This window comes from Pseudorasbora parva, chromosome 2 (assembly GCF_024679245.1).
Source record: "Pseudorasbora parva isolate DD20220531a chromosome 2, ASM2467924v1, whole genome shotgun sequence".
Taxonomy (NCBI): domain Eukaryota; kingdom Metazoa; phylum Chordata; class Actinopteri; order Cypriniformes; family Gobionidae; genus Pseudorasbora; species Pseudorasbora parva.
Window position 1 is genome coordinate 38,788,812 of NC_090173.1, and position 18,087 is coordinate 38,806,898.

The window sequence follows — 18,087 nt, forward strand, 5'->3', positions numbered from 1 at the left end:
TAAATTCCTCAGCATTCCTCAATTCAATGTGTTTTGTGTGAACACACATTTTAGTTTTCCCTATTCAGTCAGCACAGCTGTTTCAGACAATAGCAACCTGACTTGACCTATTATAACGATCCAAGAACAAACTGCGCACACCCATAACTGCACAGTACAAACACAAGTTATTCCCTCCAATATTGTAAAAAGTTGTAATATATTGCACTAATAAACAATAATACTTTTTTCAGAACTCCCTCATGGAAAACTTAGCTCTAACAAAATGATCTGATCGCTGTTGTGCAAGAGACTGTTTTTAGTTAAGAAGTCATATATTTTGTAAACGAGAAGTGAGGCTGCCTCGTGATTGTGACCCAGACGTCATAATATAGAGTGAAAGCATAAATTACTTCAACACCACACAAATGTGGGTGAGTGTATAACAGCCTTAATCAGATTAGACAATAATATTCACATCAGCCTGCATATTTCACATAGGACAGACAAAACACACAAAAAGTTCATACTTTACATTAGGTGCCATAACTACTTGGGTGCATGTACAGTGGGTCAAAAAAAGTATTTAGTCAGCCACCAATTGTGCAGGTTCTCAAACAAATTTCATGATACATGGCCCCATTCATTCTTTCCTTTACACAGATCAGTCGTCCTGGTCCTTTTGCAGAAAAACAGCCCCAAAGCATGATGTTTCCATCCCTATGCTTCACAGTATGTATGGTGCAACTCAGCATTCTTTCTCCTCCAAACACAACAAGGTGAGTTTTTACCAAAAACTTATATTTTGGTTTCATCGGACCATATGACATTTTCCCAATCGTCTTCTGGATCATTCAAATGCTCTCTAGCAAACTTCAGACGGGCACGGACATGCACTGGTTTAAAGAGGGAGACACGTCTGGCACTGCATGATTTGAGTCCCTGGTGGTGTAGATTTTACTGATGGTAGCCTTTGTTACTTTGGTCCCAGCAGGTCATTCACTGGGTATATATACTTATTTTCCACATAATTTAAATTCTTTAAAAAATAATATAAAAATATATATATATATATAAAAAATAAAAAAAATAAAAAAATAAATTAAAAAATCAGATGTGATTTCTGGGAGGGTTTCTCATTCTGTCTTTTATAGTCGAAATGTATAAATTTTAGGCCTCTCTCATCTTTTTAAGCGGGAGAACTTGCACAATTGGTGGCTGACTAAACACTTGTTTTCCCCACTGTAGCTACGTATTGTTCAGAAAAAAATCTGACATTTACTTCTAATGAGTTTGAGGTATGTTTAGGTTTAGGAGTAAAGGTAAGGATAGTGTTATGATTATAGGAGTATTAGTACAGTGCAACTACAAATGTTGATTATAAATGCAAGTACTTAAAATGTAATTACAAAGCATCAACATGTAATGTACATAAGTAAAATGCATCAACTGGTTAAGTACAGTATTAGTTAAAGCCACCTAATATAAAGTGTGAACCAAAAAAAAAAGCCCATTTAAGTCATGTCACCCTTTTTCTAACAATTCTCACCATCTCTGAGGAATGTGTCAGCAAAGCAGAGGCAGCGCACCACTCCAGACAGCGAGTCGTCTGCAGAACGGGGCTCAATCCGTCTTTGCACCGGTGTCACCTCAGCATCGTGCTCTGCCAATTGGGCATTAGCCTCTTGCACCTGACAAAAACAAGAAAGAGCATCTTAAAGGAAACTAAAAAAAAAAAAAAAATCAACGGGTCGGCAAACTCAAACCATGACCTCATTCCCTGAATCACAAAAACCTGTGAGATTGAGATGCATGTATGGGTGATTTCCAGACACTCACTTTACTGGTGGGACTATTAACTACGGCACGCTTCTTTCCTGAGACTCTGCTCTTCCGAATTCTTCTGAAGGACTGGCGCAGAGATTTCTTCAGAGACTTGACACGAGAAAGCGGGCCCTCCATTGCCAGAGAGTCATTGGGGTGTAGCGTGCACCTATGAAAAGAACCTTCCTTTGAAGCAAACTCCATTCATACAAAAGTCAGATCTTTATTAATATCCTACGAGGTTATTCTGCTATAACTGCGGAAGGAAATGCTTATTTAGATTTGGGTTTAGGTAATTCAATAGATAATTACTGTTACTATAACAATACAAATAAGTTATAAAGATAAAAATAATAATAATTATTATTATACATAATCATTATTAGAGAATACATTTGTATTATTTTATATTAAATTATAATTACTGTATTGTTGTTAGTATATAATACTGTTACTACAACATTATGACCGATGCTGAATATGCGAGTATATTTTATGATATAAAAACATTGTATGTGAATCTAGGTAAATCTTTTTTTATATATATACATATATATTATTGAGTATATATAGATTTTTTTGTTTGTTTTCTAGAATATTTGTAGAAATTGTTAGAAAATGCGATTTCTGATGAGACATGCTAATCAAGATTATCATGCGTTCATTAATTTTATGTTGATTTGAAGATGGGCCTGTACATGACAAATGTCACCTATATTTCAAATGTTAGTTTAATACATTTTTCTACCTATAGTTTTCCACCATTAAGGTATTATTACCTTAAGAAATCAGGGTCAGTATTCTACCATCCCCAATTCATAAAACTTCAATATCTTCATAGCAAATTATATCAGTCGCTTTGAGTTTGAAGCACCGATTATAAGTGCTCATGAACTAGTATTTGGCCAAGTAAAACAGCAGTCTTGGATGGCCTCATGAGTTACCTCGCCAGCACTGGACTCCGCCGATGGTAGTCAAAGAGGCCAAAGCCATGACTGGTGCCAAAGGCAATGAGGTTCCACTCTGCGTGCAGGGTTACCGCAGTAACGGCTGCAGGAGGCATGCACTGCACCAGGACAACCGGCTGGAATCCAGGAGCAAACACTACCGAGCCGATCTTAGGAGGCAGCCGGTCATGACCCTTCCACGTAAAACCCTCACGGTCCTGAAGCAGGTCCACTGTGGCCACATCAAGCATGTGATCTGACTTCTCATCGCTAAGAACCATAACTATAACCTGTGAACAGAGCTTAGATTGTAGCATTTGTTTATTTTTGAGCAGACATTGCTATTTCAAAACCTAGTGAGCTTCCCATCTAGGCAATATTACGGCCAGTTCACACCAAGAATGAGAACTATAAAGGTAACTATTATATAACTGCTTTAAATGCTTGAGCAAGGCCAAACAAGGATTTATCGTTCATTAGCTGGGGGAAAAAAAATCTTTCTGAAAGTGATTCCAACAATTGTTTCTCTGTGATGTTAGATCTACATATTTATCATTTTTTTTATAGCTATCGTCCTTGGTGTGAATGGGCCCTTAGGTCTTATTCAACTGGACTTGGCTTTCCCTAAGGAGGTGGGATGAATCAATGTTTCGCAGACGGTTTTTGACAGAGAGAGTTAAGATGTTATGATGTATCATTACAGGTAGACTGCTGCCTATATAGAGAGTAGGCAGTGAGGTTGCTTACTAGGCTTTGAAACAAAGCTTCTGAACTAAAAAATATAGTTGCATTAAATCAGTAAAAACTAGTGATCCTACTTGTCCAGCAGTTCCAGCCACCACTAGTTTTCCACTGTATTTACAGACACTGATCTTCTGGATTCCTAGTCTGGGATCATCACTGTATGGGTCAAAACAGCCCACCTGGAAATAAATGAAAAGCAAACACAGATTGTTATTCTTATTCATTGGATCCTAAAGCTGCACAAAAAGTGCTGCAATACCCCATTTATGAGGAATGTACATTCGTGTAAAAACACAATTGAGCCAATCAAGTCCATCGTAAAGCTCAAAGTATACTTCGGTTTTAACATGTACCTGAGGGTCTGCATATAGTGAGTGTGACACAAATTTTGTCACCAGAATAGTACACGTACTGCCCAATTTGTGTAATTGCAGTCACTGCACGCACTTTTGCCGATTTCAAGTCATGTCGAAAATTGTATTTATGAGTTAAACGTACACAAACTCCATCACAAAGTGGCAAATATGAGTAGGAAGCTTATGATTATCTTTAAGCACCGAACTTCATCGAACTTTTGCCTGACTCCGCTTACGTGCTTCTAGTAAACACAGAAGCTGGAGAACGGCGGTCATTCAAATCAACTTTGACCGTGACTCTGGAAGACTTTGAGTTAAGCTTTTCTCTGAGAAAGAACGGCACTGAAGTCATTCTTAAGAAGGGAAGATGTGTTCGGAGTTTTGCCGACTGGATACGGTGAATGTTTAATCTGTCAACTAGCTCCGTTTTACCTTCGTTGCTCTGGTTGGTTGTAGCGCTATCCTATTGCGTGCAGAGGGAGTTTGAAAGACATCCGTTTATCCCGCCCCTCGGATTGAACCCTGTCTATGGTGAGTTTCCAGACCAAACATTTTGATGTGGGTCTGGCTTGTCAAGCTAACTTATTTCTGCTTTTGTAGGCTCATTTTGTAAATATAAGCACCTAATTTGTATGTGCAAACGTCTGATGCTGACGTCATTTTTGCCGCGCACACCCTCACGCTCATACGTCGAGTATAAACAAGGCTTTAATTGCATTGTCGGAGAAATGTGGCATATGTGTAATATAATAATTTATGAAGCCACTGTAGACTTGGCATTACATATTATATTAACTTAAAACACTAAAAAACAATACACACCTAATGCACATTCTTTGTTCTTTATTTTCTGGAAGCAGAGTTTTAAAAAAAACTTTAAAAAGCACACCAAGTCGCACACGCACATTGAATTTGTTTTGAACTAACTAGTTGTTCCACAAGGTGGCAACACTGGGCCGGGCCGTTTCACAGTAGAAAATTAAATTAAATTAAATTAAATTAAAGAGAGACAGATCAACAACTAAATACAGGAGACTGGCTCAGGTGTGTTTTTACACTATATATTCCTCAAAAATGGGATATTGCATAACTTCTGGAGAAAAATAGCACAGACAGTGGACAAAGATGACTGCCTACGTTCATGCATGCTTTCAAATGGAGTACACTTTGAAAGGCCATGCATTCGACTGTAGGCCTAAAAAGAAATATACTTTAGCATGTGTGAGATTTCTTGTTTGTATTTGTGATAAGTTAAGCCCAAAGGAAAAAACTATTCCAAGCATTAAGAAGACCAGCCTTAAAGAAAAACCATCAGACATATAGGTTGACATACAAATTCTTATGAACAATACATAATGCAATCGGTAGCAATATAAGACTCCATTTCCTTCCCTTCTTGACACATTGACCCTCAACCATGTCTGCTCCCTGCCAAACAGATGTCGACAAAAACAAGAACAAAGAAAAGAGGAATGTGCATGTTATGAGGAGGGGAAAAAAACCTAATAAAACAAAAGCAATGCAGCAGTGCCATCCAGAGCAGCAATGTGCTTCATTTACAGCAGACACTGGCAAAGCATTTTAATCGTCAGACAGACGGTCTGCTTTAAATTAAGGTGCAAGCGGAATCAACTCCAGTGTGAATCCCACAAGCTAAAGTGGGCCACACGCCAGACTGCAGTCGACATTTTATGGAGAAGCCGAAGAAGAGAAAAAGGTGGATAAGGAAAACAAAAAGAGAAGAAGTGAGAGGTCAAGAAATCTGAGGAGCTAAAGCTACCCTTGTTGTCAAAGAAAACAGTGAGTAAAGTAAAATAAAATAAAGTAACATAACATAACATAAATCTCAGTGTTCAGATGATGTGATAGCTTTGTTTTAAAAGCTAAACAAAACCATCAGAACTCCTAAATAATCCCTGACCTTTCTGAAAGGAGGCCATTCCTCCTCCCCGGCCTGTGTCAAACTGTCGTTGTGGTCACAGTCTGTCTGAAAGATATTAGCTGTGCTTAGTTTGTACAGGGGTTTGAGCGACACTCCCGATGCATCCCAGAAGCGCACTGTACCATCCTCATGACTAAAAAAACAAAACAAAAATAGTCACACATAATCCAAATAAACAGTGATCTAATACAAATAGTACATTCCTTTTCTTAATAACTCACCCAGTCAACAGCAGTTCTTTCTGCTTTGGATCAGGTGCTAAGTTTTTTCCTCCACAGATTGGCCAATTCTGTCAAAACACAGAGGGAAAAAAGCACTTAGGGCAGCTACTTCAACGAAAAAACATCTGGCAAACTTTAAATTCTGTAATGAAATAACATTAAATAAGAACTTTGATGCTAGATTTTATTTTACTGGAGGTTGTTAAAATAAAATTATTTCAGAATGTCAAAATGACTTGCTCCTAAGCAATAAAATCTAAAAATACAGTATGAGCGTGCTATATTAAATTAATTCATTTATATAACAGAAACAACGAAGGGAGGCGTTTTTTTTACGATGTTATCGTTATACACATAACAGCTGTTATATAAAATACAAATGTTTCGTTTTCTGATGAAGAGGGAAAAAAAATATGACATGTAAACAAAGGAAAGCCAACTATATGTTATACGGCAACACATAATTTGCAACATTCCACACATTATCCAGAATTTGCAAGTACATTTTTTGGTGCCTTTTCATTATACAGTATTTTGAAAGAATCTGAAACAAATGGTTTAAGTTATTTTTTAAAAGAACTCAATAACTTTCAGCTATCACCAGGAATAATCCTAGCTCCAATATTTTAAAATCATTCCACCAAATTTCCTTTAAAAAAAAGAAAAGAAAAACTGTGTGGAGTAATCCTTAATTCTCCCACCTCATAGTTCTGCAGAGGACACTGCTGTTGGCCAGCACTGATCACTCTCTCCCACAACTTGGGAGGCACATTTGAGATATGACATGAACAGGTGATGGCGGAGGAGTGCAGAGGAGCCAGATAGGGAGCAGGGACAGTGGGCCAGCCAGCCATCTGAAGATCAATCACCACCAGCTCCTCTTCCAAAAGAACCACAAGGGCTGATGGGTCATCAAATTCTGTGAGGCACAAAAATAACTGAAGTCCATGCACAGGAAATAAAAAGAACCATTTAGCAGATGCATGTATAATCAGTGATATATAGGACACTTATTACAGGAACAGTTATTACTACCCGGGTCCAAGTGCCCTGATCAAGAGTGCAGTAGTGACAGTTTAGCAAATGCCCCATGTTTGAATATGAACATAGAACTATTACTGGGCGGTATAGATTCTGCTGTATTGTTTATATGACAACATGTATTCATGGTACAATTTTATTATGGACGCACCAGTGTATCAGCGAATAATTAGTATCGGCCGATAAAAGCAACTGGTTTACAAACAGCCGATGATCAGGGCCGATTACATCCTATCAAAAGGGGGTGAAATGCGTGTCACACTGTATTTCAAAGTACCAAAATACTGTGTGTCAAGAAAATGTTGTGTTGTTGTGCGTTTTCATTTAAACAGCCCTAATTTGAACACATTAACAGTTAGAAAAAATTGTGAAGTGAAAACTTGCACTACTAATCCAAGTTATAGCACAAAAAAACACGCACGAACATCAAAAGGTATGTTGAAAGATACTGTACAACTTACCGAAATGTATAACGCCTCATGTATTCACTTATTCAGTGTTTCAACTACGGAAAGACGTCAGTAAAACAGCCTGTAAACAATGTCACTTAATGTTGCATTTACCACAGGAAAGTTATCCGATGTTCACAGTTTCTTAGAGGGCCATAAAAAAAAAACACTAGAGATGAGCTTACTTACTGTTAATATACATGTATGTTTGTATACAGTTATTATTAATAATCAGCAATTGAATATAATAGTTTATGCTCTTTTGTTAATTTTAACCTCTAATATTATAGTAATGTACTAAATGTGAGGATTCCATGTATAGTTGGGAGATTATGTTCTCTCAAACTAAATTAAATAAATCTAAATCGGTATTGGGAGATATCATTCTGAATAAACTGCTATCGGCAAAGAAATGTGGTATAAGTGTGAAGGGTTTTTTTATTGATGGGAGACTAAATAAAACTATTCTGGTTTGAATCCAATAAGTAAATAAGATATTAATATTAATAAAAACAGCAGCAACATCATCATTAGCAATAATAATATATTTATTTTTATTACTGAATAATTATAATAATTATTGAATAATTTATTATTATTATTGTTGCTGAGATTGATTCTTAAGGCTGCAATATCACATTAAGGAATTTATAGATTTTTGTTATATTTATTTAATTCATATTCTTGGTATTCTTTTTCTTATGCATGTTACCACTATTTTAATTAATTTCTATGTAAAGCACTTTGAATTGCCATTGGGTATAAAATGTGTAATACAAATAAACTTGCCTTGCCTTGCCTATTACAGACATAATTTTATATTTTATTTTATTAGACACTAATGATAATAATGGCTTTCAACAACAACAACAAAAACAACCCACAACTTTAACCACTGTGCCCCACCACATGCCCCACTCACCCTTATCTCTGTCTGTGCAGTGAATGGTAAAGAAGTCTATGACACGCGAGGTGAAGTCCAGGGTGACGTGGCTGCTGTCCTGCAGGACGGTTAAGCAGTGTCTGTCTCCATAGCTGGCTCTGGGCATACCGCCACTGAACAACACTAGAGGAGCTCTACAGAGACAACAGAGGACACCCTTCTGAGTCAAACAAGCAGAGCTGAAACATGACATTATGGGATTTCATTTCTCACACATTACGGCACAAACCCTGATTCTGTTGTCCTCCACAGGATCTTGTTCACTGCTTTGCAGGGAAAGGGCCCTGAGATGAACAACACACAAAAAGAGGGGAAAAAAAAGACCAACTGAGTTTGAGAGAAACCACCAAAAATACAGAAATCTTGGCAGAGTAGATGTTAAAAATTGGAAAATATCTGTAAATCCCCAAGCGGTTTGTGTCAACAAACCATCAGCTAATAGTGAAGAGTGCATTTGAGGTTTACGATACTTTAATAAGTCTGGAAAAGAATTTTAATGGCATATTACAAAAATTGACCAGACTCTAAGCTTTGCTATGGAACAACACTTCCTGACACTGTGCAAGTTAAACAAACATTACATCATGAGCTAATGGCTACTGAAATTATACAGTTTATCCACACATGCACAAAAACACACAAAACATGAAAGACCTTTGATTTAATTTAGAATTAAAACAATAGCTAGTCTTTTTAAAATGTCATGTAAACGCTTTAGGACAGCGGTTCCCAAACCGGGGTTATGAGTACCTGCACCCACAATAGTTTTTAAATGTTGATAGTAGATTAACACAAGCATATATGTATATATACACAGAATATCTACATGATCGCAAATATGACATTTGATACAAGATTTCAACAAGCAAAAGGGTAAGTACATTTTAAACATTGTATTGTTCGCTCTATTCTGAAACAAAATAATAGTTCCAATGAAAACCACAGAAAAACTGTTGTGTGTCTCCAAGCAACACACAGCAATGTTTTGTTAGTGAACAAATCCACGGCTTTAAACAAATTGAGAGAGTCAATTATTCAATGACCCATTCATGGCTTCATTACGGAACAAATGAATGACCCGATGACTCTCAGCCACCAACTGGCAGTTTTAAAAAGTAAAGGGATTTTAAAGTGTCACTTTGTTTTTAACCATAATTTCATTGTTCTCCATTGAACTTTTTTTTTTACATATAACATTACATCATAACATTATTTATCCCATTGTAATTGTATTCATGCCACCTCTTAGCAGCATTGAACTGTAAATACATTTATATGCAGCTTGTGCCACTGCAGTGCAAAGATGGCTTTTGTTGATTTCATTTGATTGAAATGATTCTTTTACTGTAATTTAATGTATTGCTTTATTTATTATATAAATGATTAAAATTAATGGAATTTAAAAAAATGAATGACAGAACATGCAATAGATTTAATAGTTTGCAAAAAAAAAAAATTATAAAAAAAAAATTATGCACCCAAAAATCCATTTAAGGGGGAAGATATTGTCCCTCCACATAAAAGGTGTGACAGCGGGAGAGAGGGGGTACGCAGACGTTATGTACATCAGAGGTATGCCACTCTAAAAAGTATGGGAATTTATGGGCTCTAGTATGAATGAAATAGTACCAGACATGTATCAAATGATTGGAACTTGGCTTTGTTCAAAATGTATAGGCATTATACAACTGACTTCAGTGATGTTGACTAACGTACATAACACCATATTTAAAGGATAAAATACATTTCATGCTTCATATTGTTGTCATACAGTATTAATGTTTTTGAAAGCAGCAGCCATCACTCGAGTCTTTAGTTTCTCATCACTCTTATATTCTGATTTGCTGCTAAATCATTTCTTATATAATTGTGCAGCAAACTCACTGCTAACAAAACATGAGTGTGTGAAACAAGGGGAAAAGGGAAAGGGCTGTGTAATTGGCATGTGTTTCGGCTCACCATATGGTATGGTGGATGAGATTGGGTCATGGGTGCAGGGATTGCTGCTGCTGACAGCCCACACCATGTATCCGCCATCACTATGGGAACTAACAAAGCTGTTCCCGGACCGTTCCCAGACCAAACTCTCCAGCTGCTGCAAGAATGAGAGTCCCACACAATACACAGTTTCAAAAAAAGGACCAAAGACGATGAAAGGAAGTCAAAAGGTTTGAGTTAAACCATCTGGACCGTCTTAACATCAAGCACGGATGATTTAAAGATGCAATTTAAGCTGTGTTATCAATCTTGGACAGATCTTTTAACCTTCCCCATTTTGAAAGTAAGGAGTGCAATTATTTGACATTTACAGAACAAACTTTAAACATTGATGTCTATGTCTCCATTTTACTTCAATGTTTTTCAAGTGAATGACCGCAAAGAGTTTTGAAGAGACATTTGAGAGACATCAAACAAACTTACACACACACACACACACACACACACACACACACACACACACACACACACACACACACACACACACACACACACACACACACCTGCTTTCCCAGGAAAAGGTTGTCTACATGGCGACTGTTGAGGTCCCAGAGTACAACCAGACCTCTGCTGTAACCAATGAGGATTTTATCAGAGTCTTTCGGATGTTCCTGCAGGGACTCCACAGGACCCAATGATTTTCCACACTTGTACTCCTCTGGAACGCTGAAGAGGGGAGTAAGGAGACATGTGAATAAAAGGTACACACAAGACGATTTTATTCAGTTTACATCAAAGATACAAAAAAAACTACAGATAAAAATGACAAAACCAAGTGCTATACTGCACCAGAGAACATTTCGAAGATTTATTCTCTTTGTTGTACCGCTCAACTGCACTTGGTGAAAAACCCAAATCTGAGTACACACTACTTAACTCCCCAAACACAGAACGCTACCGAAGAACACATCAAAACCTTCACTGCAAAACTTCACTCAGCACTTTTATTCTCAGCAGATTGATACGCAGACTTGTGTGGAAAAACATTTCACTAGCATTTGCAGGTCTTGGGGTTCAGTGAGCGAAGAATAAACCAAGCTGCATGCTTTGAGAACAATGTATTGAACATTTGGTAACAATTACTCTTGATTCATGTTTGCAAAGTCTAGCGGGGGTGAACGGAAAGAAAACGCAAAGTTCAATAAACAACTCAAAAAAAATATCAGTGGTTCAAATGCAAAAAGTACCATGGCAGAAGTTGACACAACACTATCAGACGCTGACATGCTTAAATTCAGTTTGAAAGCCAGACAAATGATGACCAATCAAAAGCCACAGTTTGGGATTCCTCTGTGGCCGTGGCATGGATTCAAGAGCTGGAATGTGCATGGTACACCCACAGAGTCGGGATGAGATGTAGCCATGAAGGGGGAGAGGAAAAGCCGAAAGCACATGGAAAAGGAGGACTGGAGCCCTTTAATGGCATGGCTTGGAATAAAAAAAACAAGAAACAACATTCACACAAACAACTGAAGTTTAATAAACAAAATATTTAAAGATAAGTATGAAATAGAAACAGATTTGCACTTCTTGAAAGAAATACCACTGGTTTATAGTCACTTGTATGGCAACATTGAAATTATTGCTCCCAGATATACATTATTAATATGTCAAAGTTAATGGGAGATCTTGCAGTTTTATCTGAGATTTCTTAAACTGTATTTGTAAAAAAAACTGAAAGTGTGTAACAAGGCTGTAAGGTTTGAATAAAATTGAATTTAAGCATAAGTTTATCATTTATTAACCATCATATCGTTCCAAACCCATAAGACTTTCGTGATGATATTTTAATGAAATCTGAGAGATTTCGGTCCCTCCATTGACTATCGAAGCACTACCACTACAAGCCTAAATTTAATGTGTTTCTCTTATAAAGTGATTGTCTCTCATCAGAAAATTTAGACACATGGATTAGTTTATATGAACCCTTGATGAACTTTTTGAAATGTCAAAGTGGTAGTTGCATAGACTGTCAGAAACCTCTGTCAGAAACCTGTCCGATTTCATTAAAATCTTTTTACCTTTCCAGATGCAGAGAAACTTGTCCATGCCTTAGTCTCCACCAGGGCTGCACTACTGAAATGGACTCTTCAGTGGGATTTCTGACAGAAATATCCAGATGCTTCAATACATCCAAAACAGCACTGCCAGAGTCCTTATGAGAATCCGTAAATATGATCACATAACTCCCATCCTACACTCATTGCACTGGCTTCCTGTTTCATCCTGGAGTAACTACAAAATCCTCCTGCTCACAGATAAATGCATCACCGGACATGCACCACCATATCTTCAAGAACTTATCACTTTGAAATCCTCCACCTGCAGATCTTCAGGCCACTTGCTTCTTCAAGTCCGCATCACCAGGCTTCGTACCATGGGAGACCGAGCTTTCTGCTCGGCTGCACTGCGGCTTTGGAACCACCTTCCCAGTGAGCTGAGAGCAGTACAGAGCCTGGACCAGTTTAAAGCAGAACTGAAGAATTTTCTGTTCATTTTTGTTATTTTTTCCTTTTTTCCATTGTTGCACTTTGAGTTTCTTCGGAATGAAAAGTGTTATAAATAAAATCTATTAAAATACCTTAATTTTAATAAAGGATACCTCTAAGCAATAGCAGGTATGCCTGACAGGGGTTTGGTGAGGGGGATCCCTGGCTTGGACTTTCTCAAGCAGAGACGTGCTGTTCTGCCCCTGAGGAGGTGCGCCGACATAAAATAATAAATGGGGTAAATGGGGGGGGGGGGGGGGGGGAAGACAAATTACAAGTTTCCATTTAAAACAACATCTAACTACTCCCTAAATACATATCCTAAGTACAAGTTGTAGAGAACAATATAAAGAACAATATAAAAAATTGAAATTAAAATTAATAAAGGATAAACTAAAGTCTTACGGGTTTGTAACAACATGAGGGTGAGTAACTGACAACAATTTTATCCTTTTAAACTATCCCTTTAACAAAATGTACCCACACCTTTTGACCAATAAATCTGATATTTTTTACATGATCTTTCCATGATTTTTCCAATTATTCATTTTCTGAGTATTCATTAATTAAATAAGTATTCTGAAGACTACTTTTAAGATTTAAAACTCATATACATGTCAATCTAGATATCCCAACATGCCTTAAAGAAAAAACTAAAACACTACAAAACAATTTTTTTCTACTGAACCACAAATTATACTCAGGCATTCCGGATCCTGATGATTCTCAAAGATGAGTGTGCAAAGCTCATGTCCTCTGTTTTAAATGCCTCCTCGGCTGTTGCCCAAAAGATTTGGCACTTGGTACAAAAGCATTTTGTTCAGTAGTTTCCTGGCTGACACATACTTATTACCAGTGGCTCAGATAGGATGCCCATTACCCCAAGTTAATGAGCAGTTGACGGTTTCTCAGAGGCAGATGAGGTCCACATTTAGCCACCCAGACTATATCTGCAACAGGGCACAGTGGGAAAGCTGTAATTTATCTCAGAGTTAAACAACGTCTTTAAAGAGTAAGATGAATAGCTAGTGTGATTTCCTGCCTTGTAAGAGACATAATTATAGCCATTAGGAAAAACAGGTTTCTTCCTAATGACTGATGTATTAAATATTTATAAATTCTTACAATGACAACTGAATAGCAGAGGATTAAATATCTCATCAGATCGCAAGGATCAATGCCCTGAACTCCAAACATCTAACTGTGGCAGTGTGAAGTCAGTGCCTTGGCAGTGGGACAGGAAAGCTAAAGCTGCATATAACCTATTGACAGAGTAACAGACAACCACAGCTGGGGGCATAAAGGTTAAAAAGGGTCAATCAGAAGGTTTGATCCATTCCCTGTTTAAAGTGTATGAGAGAATTGTGACAAAGGCAGCTTGGACAGGGGCTAAAGAAGGGAAAGAAAATAAACAAGTGATCTTGCTGCAGCTTCATTAACCACATGCATAGTCCTTCCAGATGGGAGGAATCCCCAAATGCTTATTTTATGAGGCTAGAGGTGTGGACTGTCTGCACTGCCATCTTTATTAGACTCCAATGTAGACATCCTGAGTCACAGAGACTTAAAAATACTCATGACATTACATATTAAAGTGCCCCTATTACTCTATTTTAAAGACTCATAATTTTGTTTTGAAAGTCTCCTACAAAAGGTTTACATGTATCCAAGGTCAAAGTCACTTAAAACTCACTAATAATATAATTTGCGCTTTACCTTATTTCTCAAACGTTTTGCTCGAATATTCAGTCTAAAGCCCACCTTTCTGAGAGCCTGCTCTGCTCTGATTGGTCAGAGGGCCCAGTCTGTTGTGATTACAGCACATGTCAGACACAAAATGCCTATCATCATATCTGAATTTCAGCTCCGGAGGCTTCCTCAGCACTTGATACGAATAGTTACGACTGTGATGTTTTTGTGTGTGCAACAATTCCAGCGAGTCCTCATCCTTTGAAAGTTCATCCAAAGTGGATTTGCAGTGCAGCAAACACAACACAAACCTCTGCCAGGCCTCAGCTACAACTAGTGTTTGAGGTCAGGTCAAAGTAGACGTGTTTTGCAGGCAGTTAATGAAGAATACAAACAGGCATGTAATGCTAATACAGTATGTCCTTGTTACATGTAGTTACTATATTAATAATAGCAACTGGCCTCTCTTCAGCTAAAAGATGTAAAATAAAAATGTTTAATGAATTATATTCTCAACCCAAAAAAATATATATAAACCAATTCTTTTTTTCAGGACTATTTAGCCTGTTCAAATCATGCCCTCAATTTTGTGTGTTCACATTCCAAGTGTCATGAAAGTCCCCATTCCCACGAAGCTAGGATTTTTAAAAATTCAAGACATAAAATTCTCCTGTCAAAAGTGACCGAAGACCACTCGAGAGTTTTAGAAGGAAGTGACATTGAAACTGCTGATGACTCATTTCAGTAGTTCAGAATCAGATCTTTCTTTTAGGAGACCTTTATTTGTTGTGCACTTTGTTATTTGAAACTTTGCAAGCCTTTTACATTAACAAAAAGCTTTATCTAGGGCTGGTCCTAATACCATTTTTTGAGCTTTGAAGCTTCAGTAGTAACACAGAATATTCAAAGCTTCAGAGGGAGGGGACTGAACATATTCTACTCTCTAATAAAGGAAGGAATCGAGATTCTCGGTGGCGTGCCTCACGCTGGCAGGGCTTATATGCTCCCATAAGAGACACTGAACTAATGATACAAAAACGCACAGGTCCCAGTAAAAAAACTCCTATATTTCACATTAGGTTCTTTTAAATCAATAATAACGGGTAATAGGCTTGCTGTAATAGTCAGTGTTACCAGTGTTCAGGCATACCACCGGTCATATGTTATTGTAGTAAAAATCAATTAGTTCCATTAGAGAACAGATTAACTAGCCTAGAAATCTAGACACACCCTAGCGGCAGCAAATTTAATCTGCCCGCGAGTGTGGTCTAGGAACTCTCAATACCCTTCTTAGCTGTAAACACCAAACTCTTGCCGGGCCAATCACATCGTGTATGGAGTCGGTGGGCGGGGCCATAATGACGACGGCCGAGTTGCGTTTACGTGCTTCTAGTAAACACAGAAACTGGCAAACGGCGGTCTTTCGAATTAGCTTTAACCGCGACTCTGGAAGACTTGGAGTTAAGCTTTTCTCTGAGAAAAGAACAAAGAACGGCACTGAAGTCATTCTTAAAAAGGAAAGATGTGTTCGGAGTTTTGCCGACTGGATACGGCGAATGTTTAATCTATCAACAAGCTCTGTTTCACCTTCGTTGCTCTGGTTGGTGTACCGCTATCCTATCGCGTGCAGAGGGAGTTTGAAATCCGCCCCTCGGATTGAGCCCTGTCTATGGTGAGTTTCCAAAACAAACATGTTGATGTGGGTCTGGCTTGTCAGGCTACAGATTAACTGCAATTAAACTGAACGTGCAGCGTGAGCCAAACAAGAGTGGCAGCACAAACTGCAGCAGGTCAGATCTCATTCATCACACAAGTGTCGATCATTTGTCACTTTTGTATTGCATGTCACCAGATTTGACAGTAAACATATTAAGCACGAATAAGAACCGTTTAGAGGGACACTCGACTATTCGATTCACAAAAGATATACATTACATATACACATATATATATATATATATATTTTTTTTTTTTCAAAATACCAACCCAGCGAAAAAATATTATAGTCCAGCTCTACAAACGACATGAAAGGTAATATTGAAAAAAGCATAATATGGCACTTTAAGCAGCACAACTGTTTTCAACATAAATAAGAAATATTTATTGAGCAGCAAATCATCATATTAGAGTGAAAGATGTGACACTGAAGAAGACTGGGGTAATGATGGTCAAAATTCAGCTGAGACACCACAGGAACAAAATACATTTGAAAATGTATTAAAATAGAAAACGGTTATTTGAAGGAAAAAAAAGAAAAAACATGATATACGTTTTTTTTTCCGTCTTTTGTTATTAAATAATTGTAGCCATTATGAACATTAGAGAATCATAAAAAAGTAACCAAATGTTTTGAATGGTGGTATAATTGGAAAAATTTAAACGCAACTAAACAGCTAGTCTGACAACTAGTAAAGTGGTAACACCTGGGTGACCTGATGATGTGAACAGGTCAATATGGACATTGGAAGGGCAGCTCTCACCTCTGCATGATCTCGTCCTGGAACAGCGACTTGTTCAGCAACGTGAGGGTGGGCAGTTCCAGAAAGTGTACCCCGCCACCTTCAGTGCCCAGAGCAAGAATACCACAGCCCAGCGTCAACAGCATGACGGTCACACGTGTCGCACTACAGAGGAGAAGGAAGCAACATCAAGGTCATAGTTTGGACAAGATAAGTGCATCAGAGTCTTGAAGCAAATTTGGAAGAAGAAGAAAACGTTCCAAAGAAAACACCTTTACCTGGTACTCTCAATGCCTGGCCTGCCAGGCAGATTGAAGCTGTGAACCTCTATCAAATACAAGCGGTTTTCTCTTTGCACAATCTCCCATAGGTGAATGGTGTTGTCATCCAACAGAGAAAGTATCCTTCCCTTTAGATAGATAAGATGGATTAAAAATGTATCCCATAAGGATTATAAAATCTTCACATGGCAATAAAAAAAGAAGACCAACAACTTCAATAAAACACATCTGAAGCACTAAGCTACAATGATTGATGTAAACCTGTGCAGTTTATGAGAACAGGATTAAAACATGATCTTACCTGTCCATAGATGAAGTGTATCTGAGTGACAGCAGCAGTGTCTTTATGAAGTCCAGTCATCTCCACCCCAGGAGCCCCATATCTTAACACGCAGTCAAGGAATATTTTACAGTGGTGAACTCCAGTGTTCCCATCTGTTTTGGGAATATATTGCCTCAAGGGAAATGTTTCAGACTAGGCTTCATTCCTACTCATTTCTACTTTCTATGAACAATGCACAAACAAGCGATTTCCATGAAAAACATATTTGAAAATCATCCCCAACTTCATTGCCCCGCCCCCAAATGCACAAACACACAATGCGAAGAGTGGATCTCTTTATCATAGCTGAAGCAAAGCAACAAAAATAAAAATGACAAACAATTGACAAGGTAAAAAAAAAAAAAAAGAACACCGTACAAAAGAGTATATACAAGCAAGAGTT

General features: G+C 37.7%; 1 protein-coding gene across 3 annotated transcripts in view; it reads right to left on the reverse strand.

Annotated features, from left to right (window-relative positions):
- The window catches only part of llgl1 (LLGL scribble cell polarity complex component 1), a 44,362-nt gene that overhangs the window by 8,095 nt on the left and 18,180 nt on the right, over nucleotides 1–18,087 (reverse strand). For all 3 annotated transcript variants that reach the window (XM_067419590.1, XM_067419574.1, XM_067419582.1), the window contains exons 3-16: nucleotides 17,664–17,745; nucleotides 17,360–17,490; nucleotides 17,103–17,246; nucleotides 10,948–11,110; nucleotides 10,406–10,541; nucleotides 8,676–8,730; nucleotides 8,426–8,580; nucleotides 6,715–6,932; nucleotides 6,014–6,081; nucleotides 5,772–5,925; nucleotides 3,569–3,673; nucleotides 2,748–3,040; nucleotides 1,819–1,972; nucleotides 1,529–1,670 (exon numbers count right to left, since the gene is read on the reverse strand). In XM_067419590.1, the coding sequence (XP_067275691.1) occupies nucleotides 1,529–1,670; nucleotides 1,819–1,972; nucleotides 2,748–3,040; nucleotides 3,569–3,673; nucleotides 5,772–5,925; nucleotides 6,014–6,081; nucleotides 6,715–6,932; nucleotides 8,426–8,580; nucleotides 8,676–8,730; nucleotides 10,406–10,541; nucleotides 10,948–11,110; nucleotides 17,103–17,246; nucleotides 17,360–17,490; nucleotides 17,664–17,745 (2,000 nt within the window). The remainder of the gene's footprint in view (nucleotides 1–1,528; nucleotides 1,671–1,818; nucleotides 1,973–2,747; nucleotides 3,041–3,568; nucleotides 3,674–5,771; nucleotides 5,926–6,013; nucleotides 6,082–6,714; nucleotides 6,933–8,425; nucleotides 8,581–8,675; nucleotides 8,731–10,405; nucleotides 10,542–10,947; nucleotides 11,111–17,102; nucleotides 17,247–17,359; nucleotides 17,491–17,663; nucleotides 17,746–18,087) is intronic.